This window comes from Arvicanthis niloticus, chromosome 17 (genome assembly GCF_011762505.2).
Source record: "Arvicanthis niloticus isolate mArvNil1 chromosome 17, mArvNil1.pat.X, whole genome shotgun sequence".
Taxonomy (NCBI): Eukaryota; Metazoa; Chordata; class Mammalia; order Rodentia; family Muridae; genus Arvicanthis; species Arvicanthis niloticus.
In genome coordinates, this window is record NC_047674.1 from 20,824,537 (window position 1) to 20,843,452 (window position 18,916).

Here is an 18,916-nt window from a genome sequence, read left to right on the forward strand (position 1 = left end):
TCTGCACCAAGGCTGTTACATGACCTCATTACTTCTGAGCTATAGCCCTCCTCTAAATTGCCACCAAGGTTCTCTCTGGGCTACACAGAGCTAAAAATCTCCGCACCTTCTCTGCTCTCATAAGATCTATCTGTATGGCATTGTGGCTGATTAGAACCCTCGATTGCTGCCAACTTGTGGAGATGTGAATTTCACAGGTGCTGCACTGAGAGCAGACAAGAGGAAGGGCATGCTGCTTCTTCTTAAAAGGAATGAAAGTCCTGATCCATGTTTAGTCTTCCCTGTACTACCAGGCCCAGAGAATGACTTGCATCCTTCCAGCTCAGGACACTGTAATACAGACTTCCCCTTTAGTCTTTGATGCTACAGTTCAGAGTGGGGTTTTTCTCCTCTAACATTCTACCATAGCGAAACAGGTATCTGTACATTTTCTGCCTGGCTAGGATGTCTCTGTCATTTGGCTAGAGACCCCTACCACATTCCTTGCATGTCCAGGCCCCTAGTTGCTTTCCTTGCTTCTGCCAGACTTTTTTTCTATATACAGTTTGTAATATGGAGAGTCCTAGTTAGACTTGTAAGAAGCAAAAGAGGAAATTTTTTTATATCAGCTTCCCATTCCTGGAAGTCTCAGGGTATTCATTTTTTAGTTTGCTTTTCCATTAGAAAAGAAAGGGCAGAATGTTCCACGCCCTCTTCTTAACAGACAGTTGCTACCACTGGTGTCTTGATTTCTTTCAAAAAAAAAAACAAAAAACAAAAAAAAAAAAACAAAACAAAAAAAACAAAACAAAAAAAACCCAAACAAACAAACAAACAAACAAAAACAAAACAACAACAAAAAAAAAACTCCAAAAAACCAAAAAACAACGAAAGCCTGATTTTGCTCTAAGAGATACTGAGCAGACCATAGAGCGTCAGTAAAGCTTGCCTTTAGGTTCTGAAAGCTGCCTCAGAAGGATGGCCACTGTCGCGAGTTTTGAAACCTTTTTCTGCTTATAGGGTCTAACAGGTGAGAGATGGTGGAGTTCCATCTAAGGAAAATGAGTTAAATGAAGACAGGAGAGAGTTAAAACAGAACAGGATGCTTAGAGAAAAGCAAAAGAGCTGGATACATTGACACAAGTGACCACGCCTGCACCTCCTGTTTGGTTGTAGAGGACAAATAGAGGGTCTTCCAGGGGGCGTGTGCACCAACTGCAGGGGCAGCCGGAAGCCAGAACTGCCAGAAGTGAGCCTGTGAATGCAACGAAGTGGATGAACAACTTCAGGGCTCAGACCTTGTGTTCGCCGCCAGAGATAGCAAGGGGCGGGACTGGACTAAGGGGAGGGGAGTGAGTGAGCAGAGAGCAACAGTGAAAGGCACAGAAGGCAGTCCCTGGAGACCTGGGAGGGAGGCGGGAATTAGGCTGAAGGGTCAAATCCAGCCAGCAGTCTTGAGATCTGAGCAGACCACAGGAGGCGCCACCAGGACATCTCTGCAGCGCTTGGTGGTCAGGGAGGAGCAAGCATCAATCTCCGCTGTGGGTCTCAGCCACCGCTGCATCAGCCTGCACGTCTCTGTCCTCAGGCGCTCAGGCTTCTTAGCCTTCGCCTGCGCTGTCAGCTTTTCTCTGCCCGCGGTCAACCATGGATGTCAACTCCCTGCTTTCTGTGCAAAGGTAAGACTCGCTTCTCCACACACGATGTCTCTCAAACTCCGCTGGGCACTAGAGATCACAGGCAAAGTTGCTTTCCACCCTTTGCTCTCCTTAGAGATTCTCACGGAGAAGTCAAATCCCTGCACTACTGAGCCTTGAGATCCGCCCTCTGGGGACCTCGGTCTCTATTAGCTACCCCACTGGGTGCCGGGCTGGGTGGGGCCTGTGTGCTGGAGCTGCACCCGGTGGAGGAAGCCAGGTACCTGTCTCTAAGGCTGGAGGGTTGAGGTCTCCTCTGCCTTAGTGTGTGTTACCTGAAGCAGTTTTGCACCTTGGCTTGGAATGCTTTCTAAGGTGGAGATTAGAGACCTGAAGGATCAAGACCAAAGTCGATATTTCTCCAGTTCTGTTGACCTTACCCTGGATTAGTGTTTGGGGCTTTGGGGTGAGCTACAATGTTTTGTAGGCTTGGGGAGGGGGAGATCTCTTTGATCTCTCACTGACACCTAACCTGAGCCCACCTGTAATCCTGGGCAGAGGAGACCTTCCTGGTCCTTTAGCATCTCTGAAGCGCTAGTTCCACCTAGTGTCCGAATCCCCTCCCCAGACAGGTAAGCACAGCTACCTGAGAGACGTGGTTACGGTGTTTTGTTGTTTGCTCTTCTGATTCCTCTCTGTTTGCCCCTGTTCTGCTCTCCTCCGGACCCAGCTGGAGAATTCAATACTCTAGGATTTTGTTCTTCTCCCTAAAAATCTCTGGGTTGAGCTGAGGCTATCTCGCAGGTGCCGCCCAGCTGAGCAGGTAGCATTGAGGCCTTTGAGCATGGAGCTGAGAGCATTCAGGGTTCACACCTAGAGCTCCGGCACTGTTGAATGCAGCAGCCTTGGGCTGCTGTGCTGAGGTCTGTCACAGCCCACCTTTCATAGCCCAGGGCTCAGTGCTAATCTTCTAAGCTCTTACTTCCTATCTTCCCGCCCCACTTCACCTCACCCCAACCAAGCTGACACTGTCAGGCACTAAAATAAACAAGTTAAGCTAGAATTCTTGGCTTGCATTGGAACACAGGAAAACTCAGCCTTTCACAGGCTAAGGCTCACACACCTCAGCCAAGACAGTGGGAGAGCTGGGATAGGGCTGAGGGTACAGGAAGTTACACATACATATTGCCGTTCAAAGGGTCAGAGCCTGCCATCTATAGACGCAAGTGTTTATGCTGTGTGATAGAACTAGCCTTCCCAGCTTCCCATCCATCACCCACCTCTGTGAATCTCACAAAGGGCTTTGAGGTTTGGATACAATGCCCTGAGCCTCTCTTAAGTGAGTCTCTAATTCTGGCTCAAAGGGGAACAAATGAACACTGAGTCTCTCTCTCTATTTCAGCCTCATGTCTGGAAAAGCAAGTATGGGAGAGAAGATTTTAAAAGCTCAAAAAATAACCATTGTTGTCGATTTAGGTAAAAGTATAACAACATCTTGAAAGTCGAGTAGGTTAGAGGTTTGCTATTTACTGCCTGGAGAAATGGTCCTTAGAATTGAGGGCTAGGGATACAGGTCATTTATCAAGCATGCACAAGGCCCTAAGTCCCTCAGTTTCTACCCCTATTCCCACAAACTGAAATGGTGAGCTAAGTAGTCCCTCAAGTCCAAAAAAAGGGGGAGGGAGGATGCTTACTTCAAATCCACCTTTACAGATTGTTATGAGTGTGGTTCAGTCATGACGCAATTTCCTTCTAATCCTGAAACATTTTCTAAAGTATTAGAAATAAATCATTCCGAAAACTTATTAAGATCTCTTATGGAGTGGTGCCAAAAGTGGCTTTATAAAGAGCAATCAAACTAATTGAAGGCCCATGTATGAATCTCGATAGTATATCTCCAGAAACAAATCTTCTGAATATTACCACTTACTTACCAAGAAACATCAGCTCTCCCCTAAGTCAGAATAATAATTTTATCTATTGAAGCATCTTTGTTCATTTCTTTACTTTAGCTCAAGTAAGAATCACAGCTTCTCTCCCATTAGATCTCATGGGAAGACACTGGAATTAACTTTCCATATATATGTGAAAACAGAATTAGAATTTGAACTGATTCCTGTATGCCTTGTATTAATCACTAGACTTATTTAGGAAAGCTTGAGCTTTGAAGAACTGGCAGTTGGATATTCTACACAAGTGTTTTTGAGAAAGTGGCAACATGATCAAGTAATAACAAATCATTATCGATAAAGCATGTATTGTACACATCAGAAACATTCTCAGTATTTAATAAAGTTAAGTCAGTGATTAAAATAACAGCATTTCTTTCAAGCAAGATAAAATAATCTAGACTTCTATTCAGTAATGCACAGAGAAAACAACAAGATTTCAAAGTACAGTTTAATTACAGGATACTTTGTGCTGTGAGAATATTTTACTTTCTTGGTGATTTCAGTTAAAACAACATAAATGGAATAGTAATTAGCAATACTCTGTGGCACGTGATCTCAAAATAGAATAGGGATAATAATTTGGTGACTTTAAAACATGAGTTTTTAACAATGAAAATGTTGACAGTTCTGAGATATTATCATCTATTAACCTTGTATTTGCAAAAGTTTCACCTTATTTTGACTGTGATGATTTGAGTTTTCAAGTATGTGATAAGCTGTATGAAGTAGATTAAGGGCTTTTTAAAAACCACTGCAAAGAGAAGCCAATGTCTCCAGGAAGGAAATCAAGCACTAGAGAAATCAATATCCTTGCAGCAGATGTATTATAAACCCAGAATTTCATGTTCTTTTCTGGCTAGTAGTCTGGTAGAAATAAAATGTTTAAAAAGAAAATGAAGGGTTTTTTGGGGTTTTTTGTTTGTTTGTTTGTTTGTTTTGCTTTTGTTCAGCTACTTTTACAGCTAAAAGTTCAGGGAGTGTTTCTTCACTCATTTGCTTTATGAAGTTCATTTCGATAAGTCGCATAAGAAGGTTTTTAGAAGAAAAAAAAAAAAGAATCAAGGTTCTCTCCTAAATGATTCTTGTAGCTTATTATTCCTGCATCACAGCTACCCTTTATAGATGCAAGTCAATGTTGTCGACATGGGCAACTGTGTGCAGAATCATGTTTAGAATTTATTAAGTGTCATCTCATATATTAGATTATTTAACCATCACATCCTTGAGAGTTAATTATAACAGATATTACTTTTACTTCCTAGCCAAAACCTTGAAGCAAAAGGAAATTAAATAAAGTAAATATCAGATTTAGAAGTCCACATACGTAACACCTAGGACACCTCAAAGTTCTTCTGGCTACAAGACTAGCTTTTTTTCCCCTTGTATTGACTATGACCTCACAGTTGTTTTTAACAGGAGAGAAGAAACGCTGGCCTGGCCTTAATGGGAACGTCATTCTCAGACACACAGGGTCAGCCTGAATGCAAGATGACCTTTAAAGCACAAGCCTTGCAAATGCCTTTTTAAAAAGTTACAAACAAAACATTTTAATAGTGTTTATTTAGGGTATGGAGAGGAGAGTTGAGGGGGTAGTAGAGACAGAGAAGGGGGGTAGAGAAAGAGAGAGGAGTAGAGGCCAGCCATGAACACAGAGGGAGGAGGGGGATGGGGAGAGAGGGGGAAAGGGGTAAGAAGCAGGGGAGCAAGAGAAAAGGAACATTTTCTATCTATGCCATATTTGAGCTAGAATTTGAAGTTGAAGAGTTATGCTCTTCCCCAATGCTCGCTTATGTTTTGATACCATTAGAGGTTCTCTTTTTGTTGGACATCCTGGATTCTATTTTAATCCGCTACTTCGTATATGGGCCTATGAAGAAGAAACCAAAAGTTCATTTTAAAATATATGTGTTTATATGTGTGTATGATTACATGTGTGTGTGTTTCTGTGTCTTCATATATTTTTGTATGTTTGTGGGGGTATTCATGTATGTTTGTGTGGTATGTTATTGATTTCATTGTCCTGTCATATCACTTATATTGTTAGGACCTAGGAGGGAAAAAACCTATTTTTTTTAATGTGCCTAAACAACTCCAAACTGTATTCTAACCAAACGCCACCCAACAATATATTTTTTAGTGGATGTTTCTAGGTTTTTGAATTCATAAAGTGGCAGAGATGCAGGGTCATAGCTTCATTTCTAGGTCCTCTTTACAAATGTGCCTGAGGAAGCACTGGTCAACTCTTTTGAGTATGAATGTGTGTGTGTGTGTGTGTGTGTGTGTGTGTGTGTGTGTGTGTGTGTGTATGTGTGTGTTGGGAAGGGGGAGGGGCACAGTATAAATGAAAGCAAATGAAATGTTTTTTCATTGAATATAATATTCTCTTCCCAAATACAGCACTGATATGCATTGGTATTCCCAGTTCATAAAAGCTAAAACTTCTTATAGAAAGAGAACCTAGGAGTTCAGAATCTATTCAAACATATAAGATTAAAAGGGGTAACAGTGCTTCTGAGTAATGGGCAGAAACAGGAATTCTCAAAGCAATTTCTAATCAAAACACCTTTGCAAACACTCGTGAAGTTTACCTTTAATGTTTCACTGTACTGTCAACTCTATGGGCACATGGCCTCCATCTCTGTGGTTCCTGTAAGTCAACTCTTAGAGAGCTTCTTGTCCATAAGAGACATAACTACCTTGACAGGAAAAAAAAAAATCAAGTCATATGGGAGAACTGAAATAGTTCTGTAAGAGAGCTGAGCTTGGAAGAAGGGTTGTTTCTCTTTACAACCCCCCATAGGTGAAGAAGAACAAGTTTGCAGTAAGTGCTTCAAAGGATTACTTCTCCTGGGAGAAGGTGGCCCAGCACCTAAGAAAAGAGCACTGGCCACCTAACAGTTATCTTGGAAAAAAAGATTTTTAGGAACTCTGTGACTGTTTTCATCACCTGACTAAGGGAATAATAACAGTGCCTGAGAGTGCTGTGGAGTGAGCTGAGATAGCCTTGTGTGGGGGCCATGGCTCTCTGCTTAGGGAAAACCTGACGATCCCACTAAAACCAAACAAACCACCACCAAAAAAAACTCTAAATGTGGTTGTTACGCCTTCTTTCTTTTAACTGATATTTATAAAACACTCGGGATTTTTTCTGCCTTACCTTTTTCTACTCTGCATCTTCATATTTAAAGTTACTTATTGAAGACAGTCTATTAGGACCTTTTAAAACATCATCTAATCATCTCTTATATAATGTGACTCCCTCACCCATGTACATTCGCATTGTAGATGGGGTAAGACTGAAATATGCCATCCAGCAAGCTACTTTCTGTTTGTACAATCTGCCCTCTTCTTAAATTTATTTTCCCTCTTGTGTGCTTTATTTGAGGTTAATTGGGAAATGCGTATAATTCCATGCTAGCTCCTCTGCTGATTCGCTATTTATAGTTTGCTAAAGCAAAAGTTGGTGCCACAGAGGTTAGACTGCATATCTCTAAATAATTAGAATGTACTTTCAAATTATAATGTATCCCTTCACATCCAGTTTAATTGTACATTCAAATTTTCTCCTTTGGTTGGCATATATATTATTTTTATGAATGCCATATACAATGTGTACTGTCATATTTCTATTAAGTCATCTATTTTAGAGTACTCAGAAATTTTTTAAAAAGGTTTGATGAGTTTTCCTTCATTTCTGAAGTTTTTGATAATTTGTTCACAAATTATCTTTTCTGTCTGTGTTGCATTGCTTCTGTTAAAAGCAAACAAACAACAACAACAAAACTTCCTTCAGTCTTTCCCACGGAGAATGCCTGTTAACAATGCATATTTTGTTCATCTAGTAAAGACTACATTTCCTTCACTTTGTGAAACATACTCTTTTAAAGTATATAGCTCAAAATAGAAAGCTATTTTCAAGGAGTTTTTGGGTTAGTGTGCAAAGTAAAGGGTTTTCTGTAGCGTTTTTTACATATTTTGTTCTTGGTCCTTCTCGACTCCCCCAACCACCTACACATCTCCAGCTGGCCCATTTATTGCCTTTCCATGTCTAGGTTTTTGCATTGCTTTTTGTTTTGTTTTTATTTTTTGGTTGTTGTTGTTGTTTTCCTTTTAAAAACCTCTCCTTTCATGATCACCTTTCTAGTCTCATCATCCATACCTCCTTCACACACACAGACACACACAGACACACACAGACACACACAGACACACAGACACACACACACACACACACACACACACACACACACGTAAATCTAAGAGCTACATGGAAAAAAACATGTATTTTTTTCTTTCTTTCTTTCTCTCTTTTTTTTTTTTTTTTTTTTTTGCCTTTCTGAATGTACTACATTTTAGGAAATAATTTCTGGATCCACCTACTTCCCTGAAAATCTCATCATTTTATTTTTCCTTGTGGATGAATAATATGCAACTGTTGTTATGTTGACCACATTCTCTTTATCCACTCATAAGTTGGCAAGCATCCACTTCTTAGTTACTGTGACCAGTACAGCAATAGATGAGCAAGCATCTCCCCAGAAGAACATCTGTACTATATGGTAGTTCTAATTTTATGTGTTTTTTTGGGAAACCTCCATAAGGCTTTCTAGGGTGGCTACAGAAGTCTACAATCATCAGCAGCTCACAAGGGTTGCTCATTTTCTAGATCATCGCCAGCATTTGCTATTATTTACTTTCTTGATGTTAGCCATTCTTATTGGGGTGAGATGGAATCTTGAAATAGTTTTAATCTCCACTTTTGATGACTAGAGATGTTGAACATTTCCCAAATATTTATTAACCATTTGTGTTGTTTTTTTTTTCTTTTGAAGACCCTCTGTTGAGTTTATTAGCCTGTTCATGGGTTGTAAGATTTTGTTGTCTGTATTTAAGTTTTTACAGTTTTTATACATTCTAAACATTAAAAACCTATCTGCTGTATATGGACAAAGATATTTCTAATACTCTATAAGTGCTCTGGTTTTTTTTTTTTTTCTGGTGTTTGTTCCTTTGCCTTGGAGGTTTTAAATTTAATTTAATCAAATTTGCCCGTTATTACCATAATTATTTGTGCTACTCGAGTTCTTTACAAAGAGTTCTGGTCTATGAGTACATTGGTGGCTTTTTATATTTGGTTTTGGTTTCTGCTAGCAGTTTCAATATTTCAAGTCTTATATACAAATATCTTTTTATTAAATATTTTTAAAATTTATATTATTAAATAATATAAAAATAAATAATCAACATAATTTTTTGGTATGATTACTCCTTCCTCCTGTGTTGTTTTTGGTAACAACCTCTTCAGATATATACTTTGGGGCTAGGGGCTGCCAGTCTTTTCAGTAACTGGAGTTCTGAGGGGATGTGGAGTATCTACCATGCCTCTTTACCTTTGTCACTTGGTGTTTCTTCATAGCCTTTCCCCCTTGGGAGACTGTGCCAAACTGAGCAGCTCACTTTTCTCATGATAGAGACACCTCTCCCTGGTGGTATCTAGCTAGGGTGCTGCCTTCTCAGACTGTTAACTCCAAATCAGTAATGGGAAATATCAGCTGTGGGTTCTCCTTGTCACGCTCCTTTCTCCTCCACAGCCTGCTGTACTGTGTTTATCTCTGATCAGTGCATCTAGTTCTTTGTTGTATATCTCCATCTGGATCAACTCTCTCCATTTTGCTGTTCTTGTCACACCATTATTAATTGCCAGGTTATCCATTTTTTGTCCCATCCACTTTCAAGATTTTCTTTGTTTTGTTTAGAGCAATTTAAATATAAAGAACCAAGAAGTGAGATAGCAGCTCTATTATGTTACCCTGGTGATGGTATCTAAACTTCTTAGGTCTATGATTTGCTGCCAATTATTAATTTAGTAAAGGTTCAAGATGATTTCTTCAAATCTCCTTCCTATGTTGGTCTGTTTCTTGTTTTGCCTCAAGCCTCAACCTTTCCATAGCTGAGGTGGCTCAGCTGGTGATTGGCAAAGGCCAATATTTCACTTGGAATTTCCATTTGTTCTCATCATAGAGTTTTCATGGTAGTTTGCACGCTGTCCACTTGGTCCACTTCAGCCATTCAAATCATAATTACTATTGAATTTTCAATAGTTCCAACATTTCTTCCCTACTTGATTCTGTTGATTGATTTTATTCCTTGGAAATATATTTGATATTGCTTTGAGAAGTTTGGAATGTTAGTTCCCCATCCAAGTCAGAGGTAGATAGTTGACCAGGGGAAAATAGTTTTAGGTGTCCAGTGCTACTATTACAAAGAGATATTATAGATTGTATTGAGGACAGCATAGGAGAAGGAGTATGAAATGGTTGGACATGTTGAATCAACAGCCAGGAAGCAAACAGTGGACAGGGATTTTCTAGGCTCTTAAATATCAAGACCTGCCCTTAGCTAGCTCTAAAGCTAGCTGCTTCTAAAGGTTCCACCACCTTCTAGAAATGGCTCCTCCACCAGCTGAGTACCAACTGTTCAAATATATTTTTCTATGTGGGACATTTTATAACTATAACAAGTTCCATTTATTCCTTTCATTTTAAATATACAACAAATAGCCAATGTATTGAACTAGTTATTTAAATTTTGTAGAAGAGTCTTGGTTTCAGATACTCAAATTAGTTAAAAAAAATATAAATTGTACTGCTTTTCAAAGCAGTTAGGTTTAAAATAATACTTATCTCTGTTACCTCACAGTTCAGAAGCCTGATGTGCATCTTGGAATGACAGGAAGGGTCAACAGGACACATCCTTTCCTGGAGATTGTCCTAAAGAAGCTGGGTCCTTCTAACTTCTTTAGGTTGCTATACACTTAGCCCCATAGCTACCAGCTCTATCTGTAAAGCTAGCAGTTCTTGTATGCGGGGGTCATATAACAACCCTCTGACTCTTTGCCTCTGGTATCTGACCTTCTCTTCTGCCTCCCTCTTATACTACTAATAATTCTGTACCCTAGATAATCTAGCATAATCTTTATATACTAAATCCATCTAATTAATTCTATTTTAAACTGTAATCCTCTTTTGCCTCAACATATTCATGGCTTCCAAGGACTAGTCACCAAGTGTCTTAGGGGGATCACTATTATTCCTGCCATGGACAGTAAGTGAACTAAAATTTGACACTTGAAATGCTACAAGAAATTATTTCTTCATTTTACTCTTCTCTTTCTCCCTCCCTTTTCTTTCCATCTTTATTAAAGTGAAGAGACAGCACCGCTTGTTCTCCTAATATCACAAAAGAGTCATTAGGTATAGAAAAGCTGAAATAGCCATCCAATTCTCAAGGACTACTCAAATACATGAAGGCTATACATGGCGTGCTGTTGAAGCCCTTTGAAAGACACTCACTGAAGTGGTCTTTTTGCTAATTAGAAACTTATTAGGGAATAGATCTAGCTGTCTTCCTAAGTATAGGGCAAGACTGTTCTTGGGTTTCTTTTTGATATATAGCCACATGGTGTAATTTTGTCCAAATCTGTATTTTAGGAAGAATAATGACATTAAATCCTAAACCTCACATTTACTGCATCTCACATGTGCTGCAGTTGAAAGAACACTGGTCTGGGAAGCCTTTTCAATAGCACAATACTTGAGAGCAGAACTAGGTATGGCAGACTACTTAAAAAAAAATATCACAAGATCCCCAGGTCTATTCAAGATTGGTGACATTAAGAGGCCATTTGATTTTTTGTTGTTGTTATTGTTGTTGTTGCTCAAGATATAAAAAGTTATTGGGAAACACATACCCAGGAAGTTTTAGTATTTCACACACACACACACACACACACACACACACACGAGAAGACAATGAGGAGAATTCTTCTGCAAGATGTCAGTCGACATATTGCCACCTTCTCAATGATTGCAGCAAGGAAGGGGCTGAGTTTGCCTATATCTGCCTGTGTGCATGCTGACCTTTCATGCTTATTATAGATAGGTATAGCTGGTTGCCAGGGCACTAGCTTCATTTCCATAATATAAGAGAATGGGGTGAAAAGGAAAAAGTAGGGGAGGCGGGGGAGGCGAGGAAGAAAGTGGAGAGATGACTTGAGAATGTACAGATGGAGCATTGTCTGGCATGCTCCACCAAGTTGAAACATTTGTTCCTGTATAAAAGAGGAGGCTCACAAGCTTAAAGCAGTACCAGGAAATAAATGAAGATCATCCTGTCCTGGAGAACATTGCCTTGGAAGATTCTTGCGGCCCTTTCCCGACAGCATAAAATGTAGTGAACAGTGCTGGGGGTGTAAACTTTGAGCAGCCAGACTGTGCAAACAAATTTGTTCAGACTATGGCATTGCCTTGTAAGCTAAGGAGAGAGCCCCAGGTTTGCAGGCATCATCATCTGTGTTCAGGTGGGCTTTCCAAATATGTAGTCACTTTTAAGTTATTCCTGCTCCTAGTAAATATTCCATCCGTCATACACCTTGTGATAACCCAGTGAATAACTTACTGGTTGACCAGTTTCAACATTGATTCGTCATTATTTTGTCTGCCATAGGCTGGCGCTCTCTCTCTCTCTCTCTCTCTCTCTCTCTCTCTCTCTCTCTCTCTCTCTCTGGTGATTAGGGATATGTGTGTGTGTGTGTGTGTGTGTGTGTGTGTGTGTGTTACATCTCTCTAGGAAGACTGTCACATCACATGTGCCTGTAAGGTAGGGAATGGGTCAGTTGGCTACCATACATGCCCTTATACATGACAGTATTTCTCTCAATATTTACCAAATGTTCAACAGTATTTTCTTTGTGTTCCTAGAACCCTCTATTTCTTTTAATAACAAAAAGGCTACTGCCCTCTCGAGGGTCATGTGTAATTCTGAAGCTTACTGTAAAACCTTTTCGACTGTCTCTTCCTTTTGTGGCTGCTGATCCCCAGATGATCATGGAGGCAGCTGCCTCTCTGTTCACTTTGAAAGTGGGACAGCAAGATCTGTTCCATTTGAAGTGCAGTACTTAGTGACTCAGCTTCTTCTGGAACAAAAAGTCTTTCTTTCCTGGGTTTTCACTACCCCCTCATGATACTTTCTCTAAGTAGGGCTGGCTTCCCTACCAGTCTCTGTGCTCTGGCTATCTCCGTTGTCTTTTGAGGTCAAATTACTATAGCAAGATGCATTATAAGTGAATTTTACACTCCTTGTGATTGATAATAACAGTAAAGAATTTAACTTCAGCAAATCCTTTCCACTAAGTATTGGCAGCTTTGAGTGGATGCACAAATAAAATGTAATAAAAATGACCAAACTCACTTGTCTTGTTCAAGACAAAATAGAGATAACTAAAGAGTCATGTGTATGGATCTAATTGATTTGACTAAGTGTAATTCAAATGTAAAAAAGACCTTTCTACAAATTATCACCTGTATCATGAAGTCACCAACATTCTCCAATGTGGTGTTTTGAATTGTTAATGTGTCTATAACAGAAGGGCAAGTATGCAAGGCATTTCTGTTCTCTGCTTAGAGACAGTGACAGCCTAGATTGGGGATTGACACTAGACTGTACAAGGGTTGGTTCATAGAGAAGAGTATGAACAAACTACAAACACCACTGAGCAAAGCTGAATATTCTAGATATTTCTAAATATTTTTTTACTTCTGTTGACTTCTTCCACAAGGCCACTATTGTTGTTCATGAGATATATACCTGAAAGACTATATGCTAAAACCTTATTAACATTTTTATATTTAGCACCATACCTGTAACCCAATTAACAAGGCATTTTAACTATAAAATCCTTAACACAAAAGCATGGAAGCCACTTGGTAAAACCACCCAGTCAAATATCATAATCAAGAGTACTTTGTAAACATGCTTTAATGTCCTGTGCATCTGTGTTTCAGGTAAAAATCTCTCATGAAGTTTTCATGGTTCACTGATGATGAAATGCAAGTTATGGGTAAAAATTCTTATTCCAAAATTCTTATTCCAAGATTGACACTCAGTGTCCTCCCATGCTGGTCACTGATGTGGTTCATAAGCATCATAGATAGATGGAAATGCCTTTCTTCCTTTGGAAGCTTTCATGGCACTTTCTGGTACCATGAAGGCTAGTCCTGGGGAGTAACCATTCAGCTCACTTCTAGCTCAGGGGTCTCTGGGCCCTGTTTTTTTTTTTTTTTTTTTTTTTAAGTGCTTGATGTCTTCAGCAATCAGGACTTTCCTACTAGCTCTGGGAGACAACCAGAGGTAACAGGTAGTCTGTAATGTTTTGGAAGTCTTTTGAACAAACCTAGCCAAAAACTTTTGAAATCTCGTGCTTGGGGTTACAGTTTCAGTTAGACGCTCTTCAGCTCTTGGAGGCTGTATTGTCAGACTTGATGAAAAAAAATGTCATGGAAACTATATGTGTGTATTTATACACAGACTATTTAAAGCAGTGGTTCTCAATATTTCTATTTCTGTGACCCTTTAATATGGTTCTTCATGTTGTGGTGACCCCCAACTATAAGATTATTTTCATTGCTGCTTCATAACTGCAATTTTGCTACTGCTATTAATTGCAATGTAAATATCTGTGTTTTCTGGTGGTCTTAGGCAACCCCTGTGAAAGGGTCATTTGACCTTCAAAAGGGTCATGAAACAGGTTGAGAACTGCTGATTTAAAGTCTATCGTATAAAGAAATAGTGGTGCTAATGTAGCAAAAATAGCATAAGAGCATAGTCTTTAGTTCCCTGTAATCTGAAGTAAGAATGGAGAAGGGAGGAAGTCCCTGTGAGCTACTGACTAAAAAAAATCTTAGTTTGACTCTCAAAGCAAATAACTTTAACATAAGCCTTTTGCTGATGTTAGATTATCCAAGAACTCTTAATTTCCTAGAGTAAGGTCTTTAGAATAATTTTTTTCTAATATGTGATTCAGTCTCTGATCTTTTGAGCAATGAATCATATTCAAAGTCTCTTGGCAGTTTATAAAACATAACTGCCTTCCTGAAGAACTAAGGAGCCATCTCTTTGAAATGTAAACAAGAGTAACAGTGTGAGAGAAAAGGAGAGACAGAGAGAGAGAAAGAAAGAGAGAGATTGTATCTCTGAGTATCTCTGGGAAATCAGGAAGGAGTTATCTGTGGGTGTCTCATACCAAAGTATAAAACTATGACAGCTCATGGTAGTGTAGGAAAATGTGCAAATGTGTTTTCCCTTCCTATGTGGCTCCTGAGCAAGCCCTCTATTCAGTACTCCTGCTTTTAAGAAACTCTCTCCTGGCCTGTGCAGAGTTAAGTTTAGGGTTTATTCTGGTCTTCCTCCCCATTTCAACGACCTTAAATAATGTGTTCTTTTCATTTCATCCCTCCCCTCAGACTTTATCTCATGCTTCAGTCTTATTTGTGTCATCTAGAATATGGGAGGATGGCCGGGCAGTGGTGGTGCACGCCTTTAATCTCAGCACTTGGGAGGCAGAGGCAGGTGGATCTCTGAGTTCGAGGTCAGCCTGGTCTACAGAGTGAGTTCCAGAACCCTGTCCTGAAAAACAAAAACAAAAACAAACAAAAAAAAAAGAATATGGGAGGATGGGTTGAATGTTCACCAAGATAATGAGAATGCAAAGAAGGGCGTGGAAAGCAAATCATACTTAACAGAACTGGAAGATTTTCATAACAAAGTAAATATTCATGATAAAGAGGAAAGGGGCGGAAGATCAATCCAACTTATCTTTGGTTTGGGACATCTTGGCTTGCTTTTAATGACAAGAAATAAATTCCAAGGTGAAGAAAGGGGGAGAAAGCAGATCAGATGAAAGTAAGTTGAATTTCAATAGATACAAAAAGTGCTTATGGATGACCAGCAGCTGTGAATGGGTTCTAAAGCTCGTGTAGAAGTAGGGTGATGAGAGCGGAAATATGATTCTAGACTGAAAACATGAGAGAGATGACATCCTTTAGGATAAATGGATGACTCTAGAATAGTGCCAACACTTGACCACTTTAACCACTTGTACAACATCTGTTTGTAATTGTTTTCTTGGCCTTCTTACATAGAATAAAATCACAGAGATACTGCTAAAAGAGGTAAATTCAACAATTGCCATTGTGTGTGTGTCTATGAGTGTGATATGTATATGTGTGTATGTGTGTGTTGGTATGTGTGTGGTAGTATGGTGTCTGTGTGTCTGTATGTTTGTGTGTATAATGTATTATCTATGTTAGCTATGCATGTGTGTGTGTCTGTGTGTGGTGTGTGTGAGTGTGTGTAGTGTGGTATGTGTATGTGGTATGTGTCTTTGTGTGTGTCTGTATATTGTGTCTATGTGTGTGGTGTGTGTGTATGCGTGTGTGGTATATGTGTGTGTGATCTGTATGGCATGTGTTTGATGTATTGGTATAGTGTAATATGTGTGTGTGTGTGTCTGTGTGTCTGTGTGTCTGTGTGTCTGTGTGTATATGCTTTCATATGTTCCCCTCAGGTCTGTAAAAGAGAAAGGCATATGAAAACTATTAATAGCCAGTTTGAACAGTGGCTAGAAGTTGTTTAGATATACGGTCAACACTGCTCAGCAATGCTGATTAAATTCTCTAGATAATTGTCCCATAATAAACAAGTCTCTGTGTGTTGTTCATCCTGCTGCAGACTTCCTGGCCTTCTGCAAGCTTATCCATCATAATTAGCTACACCATGTCTGACATGCTGCTGTCCCCCTGGCATTTCTATGTTGGTCTTAAGCATAGTTCAGCAGGCTACACAACTATGCTTAGTGAAAAACCAAACTCTAATTAAAATTTGATGCCTAGTTATATGGCCGGTGCTCTTTTCTTTTTAAATATCACAATTATTCAACTTAGGCAAGATATCCAATGCCCTTCTGTGGTCATCTAAATTATCTGTGAAAATAGACAGTGTCGCTTTTGTTGATGTAAAAACATCAACAATTTCCCAATGCTCTGCAATAACAGTTTTCATAGCAATTGTTAAACAATCAGAGTACAGTAGTACCCTCCGGGCTTCAGTGCTTACAGTCTAAACTATGACCACTTCTGATCCCGAAGCAACAAAAACACCTGCATTGGACCAAATGGACTCACAATTCCTCTCAAAGCAATTTCTGTTTAAACAACAAAAATAGCATAGGTGAGCAGCAGATGTCCCATTGCTAAGGATGCAGCTGCTCCACTCTGCTCCCATCATCTAGACCCCGCCCTGTTCATTTCCATTTTACTAGTTTTGTTTTGTCTTCTATTGTTTGAAGCTGTGAGTGAAAAACTTACATGTTCAGATACACATGATTTGTGTTTCTATGACATTCAATACACACCAGTTTGTGTCTGTAAAGCTGGGTAGTGACGTATAATGGGCTGAGGTGTGGGGAGTGGAGAGAGGAAGACACGGGATTGGGTTCCCGAGTGTAAGATGGTATTCTATGGGGGATGTGGAGATGCTTCAGCAGTTAAAATCACTGGTTGCTTTTCCAGAAGTCCTGAGTTCAATTCCCAGCAACCAGATGGTAGCTCATGACCATCTATAAAGGAATCTAATACCCTCTTCTGGCATGCAGGTGTACATATAGACAGAGCACTCATAGAGAGAGAGAGAGAGAGAGAGAGAGAGAGAGAGAGAGAGAGAGAGAGAGAGAGAGAAACACATATTCTATGACCAATCAAGTGAATTGAATACCCTCGATGTGTCCTAATCTGATTCTCACTATCTATGTGCAAAAGAAATTAATAGTCTATTACAAATGCATGGAACTTCACCTTCCTTATATTTCACCTATTTCACTCTTGTGGGTGGCAGCTGCTGGGCCTGTTTTATTCATTATTATATAAATTCACAAGGCCAGAATTGGTTCTCCTTTGTTTGCTGGCATATCCTGAGCACCCTGCACAACACTTGGCTGTTAGTAGCCATTAGATGAAGGATAAAGAAGGACTAAGAAGATCTGTGCAGGATTTTATCACTGCTCAGAAGAGTTATGTTTTTCTGTTTATTGTGCTGGGAGTTTGACCAATGGTTAACAAATTGTTAGAGAGAAGTTTCACTTTGATAGGTAGATTCACTCCCCTCCCAAACAAAACAAACTAAAACAAAACCAAAAAAACAAAACAAAACAACAAACAAACAAACAAAAGAAAGCAAGTATGCCTGGAATTCCTAAAAGATTCTACCATAGAAAATGAGCAACTCTGAACCAGTGACGTGACGAACTTAGATATGAAGTCATGGCAGCTCATTAGCTTAATGTAATTGTCCCTTAAATTTCCATTTGGGCTTGTAGCAATAAAGTGTACAGGAGAGAAAGGAGCCGTTCAACCAAACACACAGGAGGCAGCAGGAACTCTGATATCAATAAAGCACCCTCCTGGCTGCTTATCAGTTAGCTTTCTGCTGCTATAACAAAAGCCTGAGATAAATAAGTTTTAAAAAAGAAAGAAAGAAAGAAAGAAAGAAAGAAAGAAAGAAAGGAAGGAAGGAAGGAAGGAAGAAAGGAAGAAAGGAAGAAAGGAAGAAAGGAAGAAAGGAAGAAAGGAAGAACAGAAGGAAGAAAGAAAGAAAATGGTCACTTATGACCAGAGTTTTAAATTATCATTTATGATTGGTTGAACCCACTGTTGGAAATTTTCCCTATATCACAGCAGAAAAGCACATATTCCTCATGGCCAGGAAACAAAAGAGGACTTCAAGAAAACTCCTTTATGATTTAAAGATCCCTACTCTGCCAACTGCTAAATGTCACACGGCCTCTTCCAGAATATCACTCAAGGGACAGGGACTTGAAACGCTAAAGATCCAGACTATAGCAGCCTCTGTGTCTAGATCTTGTAATTGGATCATAGCTACAGTTGAGATACATGCATCAGGCATTGGGGAAACCAGTGCAGGCAGATTACAAGCAAACATGTCAAGTACTACTCTCATCTCAAAGTAGGTGAAGAAGAAAACATTCTGTTTTCTTAGGTGACACATTTTAGCTTAAATAATCCTTCCCAAGGGAAGACGTTTCTCACGATAATGTTCTTTTATATAGGACACAGTCCATCCCACTCTGCCTAGAAACAGCTAATAAACCCACGACCTGCTGTTTCCTCTCTGAGCCACAAGGAAGGAAGACTTCTACAGTCTAAGACTTCACTCCTCCTACATAATCCCCATGGAAGCTCCTTTTGTTTACAAACATAATTTACAAGAAATATTAACTTTGCTGGGTTCCTCTTGGAAATCTGCGATGGCTCTCTTGCAATATTTTATGCAAGAAAACAAGTGTGTCTGAAGTTCCTTAGCAGCGAGACAGTCTTTACATAATGACTGTGGCTGGGTTTGCTCACTTTCTGCTCTCAGTTCACTCTTCCCAGCCGCATTTAATGAGGCAGCAACACAGACCTGCTGTGCCAATGGCTCTATTGTCCTAATAACTAG

General features: G+C 39.6%; 1 protein-coding gene across 4 annotated transcripts in view; it reads left to right on the top strand.

Annotated features, from left to right (window-relative positions):
- The first annotated feature begins 1,326 nt into the window (after positions 1-1,326).
- Positions 1,327-18,916, top strand: part of Sphkap (SPHK1 interactor, AKAP domain containing) — a 135,307-nt gene continuing 117,717 nt past the window's right edge. For 3 of the 4 annotated variants that reach the window (XM_034521466.1, XM_034521464.2, XM_034521465.2), the window contains exon 1: positions 1,327-1,658. In XM_034521466.1, coding sequence (XP_034377357.1) covers positions 1,631-1,658 — 28 coding nt within the window. In that variant the 5' untranslated portion in view covers positions 1,327-1,630. The remainder of the gene's footprint in view (positions 1,659-18,916) is intronic. The other variant, XM_034521467.1, reaches the window with a different exon arrangement.